This window comes from Mustela nigripes, chromosome 1 (assembly GCF_022355385.1).
Source record: "Mustela nigripes isolate SB6536 chromosome 1, MUSNIG.SB6536, whole genome shotgun sequence".
Taxonomy (NCBI): Eukaryota; Metazoa; Chordata; class Mammalia; order Carnivora; family Mustelidae; genus Mustela; species Mustela nigripes.
This window is the reverse complement of record NC_081557.1, coordinates 134,895,020-134,911,017: the sequence shown is the minus strand read 5'-3', so window position 1 is coordinate 134,911,017 and position 15,998 is coordinate 134,895,020. Positions and strand designations below refer to the sequence as shown.

Genomic DNA, 15,998 nt, shown 5'->3' with positions numbered 1-15,998 from the left:
CATCTTTTTGTGTCTTCTTCAATTTCATTCATGAGTGTTCTGTAGTTTCTCGAGTACAGATCCTTTACCTCTTTGGTTAGGTTTATTCCCAGGTATCTTATGGTTCTTGGTGCTATAGTAAATGGAATCGATTCTCTAATTTCCCTTTCTGTATTTTCATTGTTAATGTATAAGAAAGCAACTGATTTCTGTGCAATGATTTTGTATCCTGCCACATTCCTGAATTGCTGTGTGAGTTCTAGTAGTTTGGGGGTGGAGTCTTTTGGGTTTTCCATATAAGGTATCATGTCATCTGCGAAGAGAGAGAGTTTGACTTCTTCATTGCCAATTTGGATACCTTTTGTTTCTCTTTGTTGTCTGCTGTTGCTAGGACTTCTAATACTATGTTGAACAAGAGTGGTGAGAGTGGACATCTTTGTCGTGTGCCTGATCTCAATGGGAAAGCTGTGAGCTTTTTCCCATTGAGGATGATATTTGCTGTGGGTTTGTCAAAGATAGATCTTATGAAATTAGGAATGTTCCCTCTATCCGTATACTTTGAAGCTTTTTAATCAGGAACAGCTGCTGGATTTTGTCCAATGCTTTTTCTGCATCAACTGAGAGGACCATGTGGTTCTTCTATCTTCTCTTATTGATTTGTTCTATCACATTGATTGATTTGCGAACGTTGAACCATCTTTTTAACCCAGGGATGAATCCCACCTGGTCATGGCAGACAATCTTTTTAATGTGCTGTTGAATCCTGTTTGCTAGGATCTTGTTGAGAATCTTAGCATCCATATTCATCAGTGATATTGGTCTGACATTCTCCTTTTTGGTGTGGTCTTTGCCTTGTTTGGGATCAGTGTAATGCTGGCTTCATAAAAAGAGTCTGGAACTTTTCCTTCTGCTTCAGTTTTTTGAAACAGCTTCAGGAGAATAGGTGATATTTCTTCTTTGAAAGTTTGGTAGAATTCCCCAGGGAATCCATCAGGTCCTGGGCTCTTGTTTTTTGGGAGATTCTTCATCACTGCTTCAATCTCATTACTAGATTCGGTCTATTCAGGTTGTCAATCTCTTCCTGGTTCAATTTTGAGAGTTTATAGTTTTCCAGGAATGCATCCATTTCATCTAGGTTGCTTAACTTATTGGCATATAACTCTTGATAATAATTTCTGATGATTGTTTCTATTTCCTTGGTGTTAGTTGTGATCTTGCCCTTTTCATTCATAATTTTATTAATTTGAGCTTTCTCTCTTTTCTTTTGGATTAGTGTGGTCAATGGTTTATTGATTTTATTGATTCTTTCAAAAGAAAAAAAAACAGTTTCTAGTTTCATTGATGTGTTCTACTGTATCTCTAGTTTCTATCTCATTGATCTCTGCTCTAATCTTGATTATTTCCCGTCTTGTGTGTAGAGTTGGCTTAATTTGTTGTTGATTCTCCAGTTCTTTAAGGTGTAGAGACATCTGGTGTATTCTGGATTATTCAATTTTTTGAGGGAGGCTTGGATGGCTATGTATTTCCTCCTTAGGACTACCTGTGCTGTATCCCATAGGTTTTGGGCTGAAGTGTCTTCATTCTCATTGGTTTCCATGAATTGTTTAAGTTATTTTTTGATCTCCTGGTTGATCCAAGAATTCTTAAGTGGGGTGGTCTTTAGCTTCCAGGTGTTTGAGTTACTTCCAAACTTTCCCTTGTGATTGAGCTCCAGTTTCAAAGCATTGTGATCTGAGAATATGCAGGGAATAATCTCAGTCTTTTGGTATCAGTTGAACCCTGATTTATGACACAGTATGTGGTCTATTCTGGAGAAGGTTCCATGTGCACTAGAGAAGAATGATTATTCTGTTGTTTTAGGGTGGAATGTTCTGTATATATCTATGAGGTCCATCTGGTCCAATGTGTCATTCAATGCTTTTGTTTCTTTCTTGATTTTCTACTTGGATGATCTGTTTATTACTGAGAGAGGTGTGTTAAGATCTCTTACTATTAATGTATTCATATCAAAATTACTCTTTATCTTGATTAACAGTTTTCTTATGGAAATGTCTGTTCCCATATTGGAGGCATAGATATTTACAATTGTTAGATAATCTTGGTGGATAGTCCCTTTAAGAATGATGTACTGTCCTTCTGTATCTCTGACTACAGTCTTTAGTTTAAAATCTAATTTATTTGATATGAGAATCGTTACCCTGGCCTTCTTTTGAGGCCCATTGGCATGAAAGATGCTTCTCCATCCCTTCACTTTCAGTCTGGATGTATCCTTAGGTTCGAAATTGGTCTCTTTTAGACAGCATATGGATGAGTTCTGTCGTTTTATCCAATCTGCACCCTGTGTTGTTTTATGGGAGCATTTAGGCCATTCACATTGAGAGTGATTATTGAGAGATATGTTTTTATTGACATTGTGTTACCTTTGAAGTCTGTCTTTCTGAATATTGTCTCCATAAATTTCAGTTCAATGATATTCTTAGGATTTTTCCTCTTTTATATAACCCCCCTTAATATTTCCTGCAGTGTCGGCTGGGTGGTCTCATACTCTTTTAAGCCTCAACAGTCTTGGAAACTCTTTATCTCTCCATCCATTTTGAATAACAGTCTTGCTGTATAAAGTATTCTTGGCTGCATGTTCTTCTCATTTAGTGCCCTGAATATGTCTTGCCAGCCCTTTCTGGCTTGCCAGGTTTCTGTGGACAGGTCTGATGTAATTCTGATGGGCTTTCCTATGTACGTAAGGAACTTATTTGTCCTAGCGGCTTTCAAGAGATTGTGTCTACAATTATGATTTCTCAATTTTACTATCACGTACCTGGATTTTTTTTTAGATTCTAATCTTGGGGGGGGGGGGGGGAGACCATTCTGCCTCTAGTACATGAACACTGGTTCCATTTGTGAGATTGGGAAAATTTTCATGGAGAATTTGTTCCACTATATGTTCTAGACTTCTTTCTTTCTCCTCCACCTCAGGGATTCCAATAATTCTAACGTTGGAACGTTTCATGGCATCATTTATTTCCCTAATTCTGTTTTCATAGCTTTTAAGCTGTTTGTTCCAGGCTTCCTCCTGATCCTTTCTCTCTATCTGTTTGTCCTCCAGATCACTAATTCTATCTTCTGTCTCTGTTGCCCTAGCTTTTAGAGAATTTAGATTAGATTGGAACTCATTTAGAACATTGTGAACATCATCCCTGGTGGCTTTTAGTTCTGCCCTAATCAATTCCATTTTGTCATCCATGGCTTTCTCCAGCCTAGCTATTGCCTGGATAATTGTTAGCCTGAATTCCCCTTCCGACGTGTCATCTATGTTGATAGCCATTAGCTCTGCTGTAGAAGGCCCAGCCTCTGAATGTTTCTTCTCTTGGGCATTCCTCCTCCTAGTCATTTTGGTGAGAGATGGCTGAACGGAAGTAGCTGAATGTGTCAACCGTGGTGCAGGCAAGGTGCACCCTGGAATGCTTCTGAGCAATCAAGAGTCCCCACCCAAATGAAAGAAAAAAGAAAGAGAGAAAAAAGAAAAAAAAAAGAGAGAGAGAGAGAGAGACAGAAAAAAAAAAAAAGAAACATAAAATAAAAGAGAAGGTCCAGCCCAAATGGACCCCAAGGTAAGATTTGTGAAGTATACAAATAAAAACAAACAAAAAGACTGATAAAAGTAGATGACAAGAGAGAAAAAAAATACACACACACACACACACACACACACACACACACACATATATATATATAGACAAAACAACAACAACAAAAAAGAACCTCATCAAAAAGAACCCCAAGTATAAGGTTTATATACTACCAGGACAAACACAAATACACAGAAACACTAAGATAGAGGGGGATTAAAAATTGGTTTACCTATAGGGGTATCATGGATTGGGGAAAGGGGATTATCTTGAAATTGAACTGTATATGAATATTAAAAAATAAAAAGAAAAAAAATAAAATAAAATAAAATTTAAAAAATAGAAAAGCAAAAGAAAAACACACTTACATGTATCAAAAAGTTCAGGTTAAAAGGTTATTATGGAATTTGATGTACTGGATATCTCACTGTGATGGTAAATAGGTTAAAAAAAATATCTATAAAAAAAAATGAGCCAGAATAGTGGGAACGAATTAAAAATAAAGGTTGTATCTATGAAGTAGTGGTGGTTGTTCTCTTGTTTTTTTTTTTTTTTTCTTTTTGGTTAGCTTTCTAGGGTGGGGGCCTGCTGTGTGGGTTTTCAGTTAATGATGTTTCCTGAGTTAAGTCCTCCCACCCCCATCAATGGGATGGGCTCTGAGGAAACTGGTTTTTCAGGCTTTTGTTTTCTGGAGGTCTTTTTGTTTTGTTTTGTTTTGTTTTGTTCGTTTGTTTTCTCTCGCCTTGTCGGCTTTGGATGGTTTTTGGAAGTTTAGAAGAAAGCAAACTGCACGGAGACCTCCCTCTCAGAGAGAAGCCTCAGTCTGTTCCCTTCTGGGTGCTCCAGAGCACATATATTCCCCCTTGGCCACTGGTAGAGCACATTCCCAGTCACAGTTCCTGGGGACGCAGGAACTCCTGCTTGCCCAAAACCACAACAGTGGCGGCGATCTGGGCAGCTTTAATATTTATTTTTATGCAATATTTTACTTATGAAATTTCCATATGAAAATTCAGTGATTATTTCTGCTTGTACATATTCAGCTGATTTAGAAATTATATTTCACCTTTATTTGGTAATGATGTTTAACCCAAGCATGTAATATTTACAGAAGAAGAACATATTAGTTGGTTTCATCCAAATGAGGTTTTTTTGTTTTTTGTTTTTTGTTTTTGGTTAACAAGAAAATTACATTGAAAGATTACCCTCACTTGACCTCCAGGGAAATAAATGATTTCCAAAGTCTGCTAAATAAACACTGAACACTTATAAATGACTCCAAAATTCCTCATTTCTGTCAGCCAAGTTTCATGCTTACTACCATTTCACTCTTTTTGTTCCTTATGTCTATTCAATAAGTTAATAACATAATTATATAAATTAACTAAATATGACTTAATATGCTTTAATATCAGTGCATAATACATTGTTGGGTTTCCTTGAAAACAATGTTAGATATCTCAGATCCAATGAAGGTGGATATTCTTTACAAAGTATGTATCTAAATAAATAGGTACAAAAAAATTCTAAAAGGCTGGGAATTGAGTTTTGTAAAAATTAAATAATATTCTACCTATGAGGCTGTCTTTTAGATTCTTGTTCCATTTTAAGTGAAAATTTAGGAATTCACTTATTCCCATCAACTAAAGACAAGAGAGGTTGCCTTTTGTGCTTCAATATATGATAAGGGGGTACAAATGGGGAGTGTTGGAAGCCAAATCAATATAAGGACAGGAAAGCATTTCTGATAATTAGAATTCCCCACAAATTATAGATATTTATCTCACAGAACATAATATCTTATCAGGTACCTGCCTATTGTGTAGAATTTTGTACTAAATGTCCTATTGAGTTCCTTTCAAATCTGAGATTTTATGATGAAGTTCAGTCATATTTCCTCTGATATTCAGACGTTTAATGAGAGCTTCTCCCAATCAATGATTCTGTTAACATGCTGTAGTTATAATCTTGATCAAGTTGGCATATCTAAGTCAAAAGCACAACCTAGCCTACACTGAAAAGCAATTCATAGAAACAGTACACATCTATTTCTGAAGGCTGATCTTCCAACATAAAACTATCTCAGCTTAGACAAATATTCAGAAGAAGGTACATAAGACAATTAAATACTAAATATTAATAGATACAACACAATCAAAATAGTGAAATGTCAAGAAACTTTTTATCTTCTAAAATGTACATAAGGCTGCTTGAGTCAACAACCATTATTAAAAGAAAGTAATAGAATGCCTCAAATATGGGAAAAATAAGACAACAATAGTATGTTGAAACAAAATGGGATTTTCTCAAGGTGTGACAAAAAGTAAGTGGTTCCCCCAATAATGTTTTATTGTTCTAGTTTATTAAAAAAAAAAATCAGAAGTAATGTGTAGGGATGCAGTAATCTGAAGGGATGTAACAGTGGTTCCCTGTCTACACAAAAAAATCACCCAAGGAGTTTTAAAATTCAGATTCACAGGATCTCATCCCAAACCAATTCAAGTATCATGTCTGTAGCCAGAGTTGGGAGCTCTAGTATAAAATGGTTAAGCTTTGTACTCGCCCTCCCTCAAAACACACACACGCACACACACACACACACACACACACACACACACACACATAATTTCTTAGAAATAGTGTTAATTCCTAAGGAATTATTAAATTCAATTGCCAAGCAGTGCATGACTACATAAAGGGAAAAAAAAAAAGTTCAAAATCATCCAGTGTGTTGTCCCCAGGGCATTTATATTACCTATGCCATGCTGAGTTATAAAATATTAATATCATTTATTGACTTCTGCCCAGTAAATGTAGTATCCATTTTATGCAAGTCAGTGATAAAATATATCCATGGTCTAATATGGATGCTATACTGGAGAACAATTCTGAGTTCTTACTGAAGCAATACAATCAAGATAGACTTTGCCTAAAGTAAAGAAACAAAGACTTTTATCTTTTATGTCATTTTCAGGAACAATTACCTCTCAGATAAACTTGAACAGACCTATATTTTGATTTTTCTGGCATTATTGAATTTAAAAGAATTCAGAAAGCATTTGTTCTCTTAAAAAGAAGATGAACTAGGCTTCTATAAAACGTGTCAATCGTTTTTCTTTATAGGAAGAAAAAAATCAGATGTCACAAAAATCACAAAAGTCCCAGTATTTTTTTAAAGTAAATCACTTTTTTTTCTTAATTTTCCATCCATACCTTTGTCTTTTTACTTATTTTTTAAAATACTCTTCTGAGTATTTCTAGACAAGCTGACAAGTCCAGAGCTTGAACTCCAATAAAATAATGATTCTAAGTCAGTCACACTGTGTAATGAGATGAACTTTCCAAAATTGTATCTTAAGGCATTTGACTAAAGTCTTCCTTTGTGATAACCTCTTTCTCACCCCATCCCTCAGCTCCTGAACCTGTTATACTTGGTAATGACCTCATCCCCAATTATGTTATACAGTGAAAACATGATTTCTAACTTCCTTTCCATAAGTTGAACTGAAGGTAATAAGGAAACATCATGGGTCTAAAAAAGAACCCGAAGGAAGATTATTTGTAGTATAGACATTCAAACAATTGTATATGCAAGGGAGCCAAAATACAGAAAAATGATTGGAAGACCAGGACAGCAGGACTGGGCTTCCATCCTGGATGGAAGATCCCACAGTCTGGGCTGATAGTATCTGACTTCTGGCCGGTATTTAACATATTTGGAATACTTAGCTGAGGGATTGGAAACCTTAGGTAAGAAGCTTCATGGACCTTACTAAACCTAGAATTTGGAGTTCACATTACTGTGAATTCAAATGCCCATGAGTCCCCAAAGCTGTTTAAATCTTCCCCTGTCAAAATTTGCTAAACTTATTGACAAAGTTGTGTGTGCCAAGTACCAAAATAAAAATCTGCAATAAAATTACCACTTCAAGAAGGCGTATACCTCTGTGGTCTCTCTTCTTGATCCAGTACCTAAATAGCCTAGGGCAATATTTTGTCTTACAGAAAAGAAAAAGAAAAAAAAAGATAAGAGTTTTATTTTGAATCAAATCCTATAAACTTCTGAAAAGTATTATTAAGGATTGTTTAATATTAGTTTTTATTGGGCTAAGGTCTCCAATTAGTTTGCATTGTTTTATACAGCTCAACCTCTCTGCTCTAAGATTAGTATCAGTGGTCCAAAGTTGAAAAATTACCAAGTTAAATTTAAATCAACAGAAATAATGATGGTAATTTGGGATTTACTGCAAGTTCATATTCATTTGAACCATGTTCTTTTCACATCATTTTTGTCAAACAAGGCATCTGTTGAAAGTGATATATATGCAAATAAATATTAAATTAATAATGCAATGGTTTATTATTCAATAGATTACTTAAAATGGTTACAATTCAGTGGGTTACTTAGACTGGCTTTATTAACAATATTCATAAAACCATATGATTTGTAAGGTGGGGGGTACAAGGGTGCTTAGTACAAAGAAGAAGAATGGGGAAACCCCACAGAATTGGAAATATATGTGAATTAATCTACTTATGATACGTATATTTAATCTTGGGTAGAATATGATTGTATTTCTCTAAAATCATCAAGTAAGTCCTCCTATATGGCTCCAAAAGGAAGAAATCACTCATGAAGATAACTTTGTGTTCTGTGACACTAAATTTTAACAGAACTGACCATCTACGAGTAGCATCCTTAAGATAGACCCAAACAAACGGGTGGTAGACTAATGTTAGCATGCTCCAGGGACACTCTGGACATAAACATATTACCACTTCAGCACATATACTTCTAGGGTTGAGAAAGACATGTTTATCCTAGCTAGATACCCGTAAAAATTACAGTTTCCCCCTTCATTCACCCTGTCCAGCCATCAGTGTTCATCAAGTACAATTAAGATTAAAATTTGTTTAAAAAAAAAAATTGTTTGCCATGTACCTCTACCCACCAATTTGAATATTGCAATCTGCAACCTTCATTGTCACTGAATAAATCAGTATAGTAATTTACACATTATCATGTAGGATTTGATAATATGGGATAAAGTCATTGTCCCTTGTGCCAGAAGTATGAATTTTCTTAACTTGCAAAGCTGAGATTCTGGACCATGGTAAATTCACCAAGATCAAGGTTATATTGAAATGACCAGTAACATTTTCCATCCTCTCCCAGAAATGCACTCCTTTAAAATCTCAGCAAATTAGCACAGGGCAGCTTCACCAAAATAACACAGTACTTAGCACCAAATAAGCACAATGCATGTATTTATTGACTGAATGAATCTATCTTATCATTGCAATGCTACTGTTTAGATTAGTTATTATAAATTCAAGTGGAACTTGTGAGGACATATTTACTAGGAGAAGGGAGAATTCATAAAGAGGCTATCCACAAAACAAACTATTCAGACAGTTAAAATTTTTTTGGAACTCCCCTTGCAGTAAGAAAACTCAGATATGAACTGAAGTAAAGTTATTTTATAGTTTTCATGCAATCTATTTAATGTAAATATTCATCTAGTTCCTTAATAAGATATTAATATGGTTAATAAAAGGGCAAGGTCCCACAGGGGACACAATACAATGTGCTACCTTGTCTTTTTTAAAAAAGATATTTTTTAAAAAATCAAATTTCATAAATTTATCTGACCCCAAAGTTTCATGTAAGATCTTGTGAGCCCACATTCTTTCCTGTCACATAATCAAAGAAAACTTATCAATGTCTTATGACATAAAGTTCTTAAAAGCTCATATATCTGAGTTAATATGGGACACCAAATAAAGAGGCAGAATAATGTCAAGGAGAGAAGAGACACACAAAAATCAGAGATGGCAACACATTTTGGTTTCAATGTCAGTAAATATGTGAAAATTTTTATCTTTCTGATCTTTAGTTTTCTCATTTGTTAAAAGGAATTTTTGGAGGCTTTTTAGTAATACTATAGGAAATAACATATGAGATAAAAGGAGTAATGATAATGACAGATGGTAGATGCTACTGCTGTTATAATAATAATAACTGTTAACATTATGGAATGACATATTTGCATTTCTTAACTCTTTCATAGTAGCAACAAAGGAAATGTTGCTTTTAATATTTGAGAGTTCAGAGTGTTCACAACTTCAGTATTTCAAATTTTAAAAATTCTGATATAGGAGCAACAAATACACATTAAATCAAATTCCAAACCAGTGGGATTACTTGTATTGTTTTAAAAGTTAAATAAATTATTCAGATGACTACATGGGAGAAGTAATAATTTTATCCATTTAATAGTAAATACACATTATGTGTTTGTGTTTCATATGAAATAACTATAATTGTCTTTACCTGAGAAGAGTAGGTGTGCCCATCTGAACCACACACAGGGTTGGTGTAGACTACTGGGCACTGCTTGCAGGTGGATGATACGGGACCCCTCCATTGCTTATGGCCTACTCCTGCATCTTTCATGCTGTTAAAACAACAACAATAACCATACTTAGTGCATTTTTAAAAATACATACATTGATATTAATGTCATGCCTTTTCTGCATGCCATTCCAACTCTTGATGGTAAATTATATAATCAGTAAACTCCACTCCATGTGTATTTTCAAAGTAATAATATGGTATTCTTCATTATAATATTTTATTTTACATATCAAGATTTTCCCATTGTAAAATAATATATTCCTTTAAATTGGTCTACTGGTCACATACCTATGTTTCGTGATACAGATTTTTTGTTTTAATTTGTAGCTATGATGTGTTTTTGATAATCCCAGAAAAAGAAGCAACAATTGCTTGGCAATAAAGAACTATTCCATTAAGAACAGTATTTGAAAAGAACACTTAATTCCCCAGGTGTACCCAATGTCCCTGAAAATAAGACAAGCTTATTTTGAGAGAAAACAGCAATAAAGAACTTTTCCAGCAATGGCGAAAATTTAGAAAGCCAAATTAGTAGGTTTAGTGATAGCCAATACTTTTTTATTGTGTAGAAATACCTTAAAATAGATCCATTTTGAGGCTTTGACCTAGAATAACTTGGGAAAACCCATTCTTTTCTCTTACCTAGAATTATTTGTTTTTCCACTTTGATTAAACTACTTATTGCTCTGCCTATTTGTGCAAACAATTTATATACAGAGGGTAAAGTGCTAAAAACAAAGCAACAGGGAATCTATTAAAATATTTAATATTTAGATATTCTTTAGTAAACCAGCGCTCATTTTTATTCATTAAAATTGTTTATAAGGAGAGTAATTTGATGTGTCTATTGTGATGAGAAAAGATGTTTTGCTAGAAACATTTGCTTCTATTTCCTTTTCATTTTTTTCATGAATAAGTCAAATCTACAATAAAGTAATCCTAAAATACTCTTATGAAATACAGTATTAATTTTCATTATAGGGAAAGAAGTTCAAACTATGTATTTCAAATATTGAAAAAATTTGAATGCACACTGAAAAAAAAAAAAGTTTTTTATCTTTTCTTCCCCTCCAACCCCCAACTTTGCTTCTCTCAAAAAATTTTCATGAAACTATCATAGCTCTAAACACTTCTTTTTATTTTAATTTTTTAAATTTTGCCAAACCTTACCTTAAGATTTTGTCTGGCCACAGAGTTCATGTCATAAGAATAAAATGCGAAAAGCAACCATGCTGCTATTACTGAGTAAATAATGGGCACAATATCCTAATGGGAATTAAAGCAATAACTGGAAAACATGGAACATTACTCTGTACCACTTCAGACTTATAAATGATGAATGGAGCAGAGGGAAATAAAAAAATATATATATATATATTCTGTTTGCATTGTTTTTTTTTATGTTGTATAAACAAAATAAGGCATAAAATTATCCAATCAGACACCTTAGGAGAAATTATTGCCAAGTTCCAGTTCCTCATCAACAGAAAGTATTTTATTAGAAGAATCTGTATGCTTTGGGATACATATGTATATGTACATATACATAGATATATGGTATCACATATATGAAGCATAGGTATCACAAATACATATGTATTTACATATGTATTTATATATATACACACACACAAAACAACCACTTTAGCTATCCTTATTCCCTTCAAAGCCAGAACTGCTTTCCAATTTCTAAAGTGCATCAGTAAAAATGGTGTATTTTTTTATTTAGACTTCATCCTGGTTAGATTTTGCTGAAGTACCATCAACATTTTAAACAGAATAACATGTATGTATTTGTACCTACGTTTTGAATAAGAGTTGATGCCAAACTATAGCATTCAGAAACCAGTATTTACTTATGTTTATTTCAAAATAAATGCATTAGATGAGGTTAACCTAACCAATAATTGTAATTTAATATATACTATTTATACCATAACACCTGGAGAATGAACAACTGATGTAATTCACACATAAAGAAAATTATTTCATTTTCTGTAGAAAGACAAATTACATTTAAGCACATAAAAGGAAACATAGAATATAGTTTTTCCAGCCATGTATTCATGTTAGAATTAGGTATAAATACAAATGAACTTTTAGGAATCTTATTTGACTAAAAAAATACTACTACAAATTCATAAAATTAACAAAGTACTGACTGGAGGACAAATAAACTATTATTAACAAGGACTTGAGGATTCTGAGTAATGCTGATCATTTCTAAAGGCAGGAATTGGGCAAGGCTTTGCAAACATCTTGCTGCCCCTTCACACTTTGTAGACTTCCACTGTCAGCTAGCTATATGCGGTGTCTCTACTCAATGCATTCATCATGGAAGACATTTTTGTAACCCAAAGTCTATTTTATCAATGATATCATGTGATTCAGAATTTGTTTGATTTGGTATCAGGAATGTTCATCGGAATTAACATTACTCACAATCTTGTCTAATAAATTATTTATCTTGCTCTTAGGAAAATAGTGAAGTAGATGAGGTCACAACTAAAAATTTCTAATGTTTAATATCTATGTATTTTATGTAATACATAAACATATATAATTGCATATAGTTGGAGATTATCTTTTTTATTTGATTTTTAATTACATTTTGAAGGTCCTAGTTAAGAGAGAACAATTGTGCTTCTAAGTGAGAGACAGTCAAGGCAGCCCAAGATGGGCAAAGTGAAGGGCTTAGGAAAAGGCAGAACTGGCTCAGGCTATCGAAATGAGTATCTGGCATCCATGACAGGAGGAATGACAAGTAAGAAATTAACATAAGCAAAAACATCACTAGGCATATTATTCTGAGTATTCTAAATGTAAAAGATTGTTAACCTTTAAAAGTATGTGTAATTTTTTGATATATCAAAAGCCATTATCAGTTAATTATTTTGAGTTATTATCTAACAGGTAATAAAATTTCCTCCTTAAGGAAGTACAAAATTCAAGTTGGCTGAAAAAATGCTGAAATTATTTAGAAACTGTGCTTACAAAGGCAACTCTTCTCAAATAAACCTTTTAAAGGTCTACATATTTCAAAAATACATACTTCAATTTTGAAGACTTGAGTTAAAAATTTATTTACTGACTTTACAGTGTCCTCCTATATATGGTGATAATCCTTTCCCTTAGGAGTAAATAATCGTATTTTTGAACCCAAATAATTGAAGCAATTAAATGATAATCTATGACAAATTAATCAAGTATTTTTCTCAAAATCTTCTTATTTAAATATTCCACTTTTCAGACACTAAGTTAGCTTCATACCAGTGTATCTGTTATTATGATTCTAGTAGGTGGAAAATTAAACTACTCAGAAGAATTGGTACTACTGCTAGTGCTCCATTACGTGACTTACTTTGAGGCAGTTGAGTTGTATTATCAACTTATTACCTGAGTTGTCTCCTGTGCTCCTGATTTACCTCTCGCTCTGGTCTTCAGTATTAAGACTTAAAACAGCAGTCACACATGAAAGCTCAACAGTCTCTTATTTTTCTAATAACTACAATGTTAATTACTGCTACATCTGTTTATTCAATTATGGTCTATTTGGTTTTCTGTTTAGTTAATCATGTTGTGCATTTTAACAATATAATTTGAACACAATGTCCATGTTTTAGGATTTGCATTGATTTTGGAAAGAACCCAAATGATGTTACCAAAATTATTAGCAGGAAAAAAAAAACTCATTCCAGTTTGATTTAATTTTTATACATGACCATGTCATTAATCAGTCTTGACAAGTCAGTAACCTCCCTGGGTCTTAATTTCTTCCCTTACATAATGCTAAGGTTCATCAGTATGGATCATTTGATCTTGAGCAATCCATGAGTCTATAAATCTTTAATAAAATTACTTACAAAAGACACTAAAAAATTAGAAGCATAGACAGTGCATACGTGCCATATGTTATGATTTTAGAACTTGACAGTGTTACCAAGTGAAACAAATATATAATTATGGTGTGAAGGATGATGCTGAGTGGGGGCAAGAGACGGGTTGGAATACTAAAGGTGCAAACTTCACCTATCTCAAGGTACCAAAGGAAAGGAGGAAGCCCAGTCTTATGATAACTAATGGAAGAGGGAAGATAAACATGGCTGTGTTTAAAGAGGCATACACCTAAGAATTAAATAATAACTATATTATAATGTCAAAAAGCATCATCAATAAATCATAAAAATAAAGAATACCATATTTATACTATAAATAATTAGATATTTTTCTAAAATTCTTTAGTTCCTAAATCTGACATCACACATAATAAATTCTCATCTCTTTAGGTCATAAATATGCAAACAGAAAAGGATACCAATTTATTCATTATATATTTACCTTAGAAGGAGAATCATCAGTATTTAAGTCTTAATTCCTTAAGTGTATTTGCTTTTTTCTATACGCACTTATATTAACTTTGCTTCAACAAAATAATTTTATTTTAATCTGATAAAACAATATTCAAGTGAATACAGATATTCTGTGAATATCTCAGCTGAGAACAGCCTGATGTAATATATTTCTTGTTTTTTAATACCCCTAAATTTCAGGTCCTTTAGGGAGCCAGTTTTTCAAGTTCTGCCAGACTTGTAGAAGAATTCTTTCTTAAGACATAACTAACAACTTCTGATTTGTTCCCTATTGGCCATGTCTCTTTAAGAAACAAGGCAAGGCTGCCCTTATCACTTTTTTTTTTTTTTTTTTTCCCACCATGGGTCTTGGAGAAGGACAGATGATATTAGCAAAGTGCAGAAAATGATCTTTTGGGGCAACACAGTTACATGAAATTTCAAAACCCCTATCCAGAACTTATTAAAACTGTAACGGCCACTATTTGCTTCTTGTGATTATTGTACCATGTACGATAATAATTTAAGCAATGAATCAAGGCGTAAGCAATCAATTTTAATTTTAAATAAGAAGACATTCTGCAAATACAAAACAAACATTTATTTATATTAGAAAACATTATTAATTATGGCTACTAAACTATAAATGTTAAAAATAAATTGGCTTAGTTTATTCTGCAATATGAGCAGAAACTCTACTTATTCCTTATAGAGTACAAGAACTAAGATTCGTAGAAAAAGCTCACTTATAAATGTATTTCAAAAGTCAATAATATGAGTAATTAATAAAATGTATCTTTAAAAACTATTCATAGCATAAATTGAATGCATTCTAAAAATCAATTATAATAATAAATTCTTATTCCAACTGTATTTACTAAGATAACTCATATCATACAGAAGTGTTGCCAAGAAATCAAAGTAATCAGTAATTTAGAGAGCATATTTTTTATAGAGTAATAAAATTAAACATCAGAATTTAGACTTGAAAGAGATGTGGATAATTAATAATGTTTCACACTTTCTTTGAACACATTTTAAAATAATATTGTAGAGTTATATTGCCACTTAAGTAGAATACAATTTAAGTGAGGTTTATTTCAACAGCCAATATTTGAACATAGATCTTGCTAACACAATAAACCAATTAGTGAGGCTAATTTTCTGTCAAAGAATGCTTCCCTGGCTTTATTTTATTTTTTATTTAAAGATTTTCTTTTTAAAGATTTTATTTATTTGACAGAGATCACAAGTAGGCAGAGAGGCAGGCAGAGAGAGAGGAGGATGTGGGGCTTGATCCCAGGACTCTGGGATCATGACCTGAGCTGAAGGCAGAGGCTTTAACCCACTGAGCCACCCAGGTACCCCTACTGACTATTTTAAAGCTATGCTATCTTTATGAGATTTGAATCATGGATCAGTTATGATATTTAAATGATATAGTCAATTAAATAAATAATTTTTTATTAAACACTGAGCATATTCACAATTACTAAAGACATTAATGAATAACTTCAAACTTCAAAATAGACATTACTATAAATGACACTTATAATCTCTTTCTCAATCTGATCCTCAATAGAGTAAATGAATAATAAAGGTTTAAGATGTATAAAATGTAGATGA

At 33.0% G+C, this 15,998-nt stretch overlaps 1 protein-coding gene across 1 annotated transcript in view; it reads right to left on the bottom strand.

Moving 5' to 3' along the window:
- Positions 1-15,998, bottom strand: part of SPOCK3 (SPARC (osteonectin), cwcv and kazal like domains proteoglycan 3) — a 486,709-nt gene that overhangs the window by 181,445 nt on the left and 289,266 nt on the right. The window contains exon 5 of the mRNA XM_059374211.1: positions 9,940-10,063. Coding sequence (XP_059230194.1) covers positions 9,940-10,063 — 124 coding nt within the window. The remainder of the gene's footprint in view (positions 1-9,939; positions 10,064-15,998) is intronic.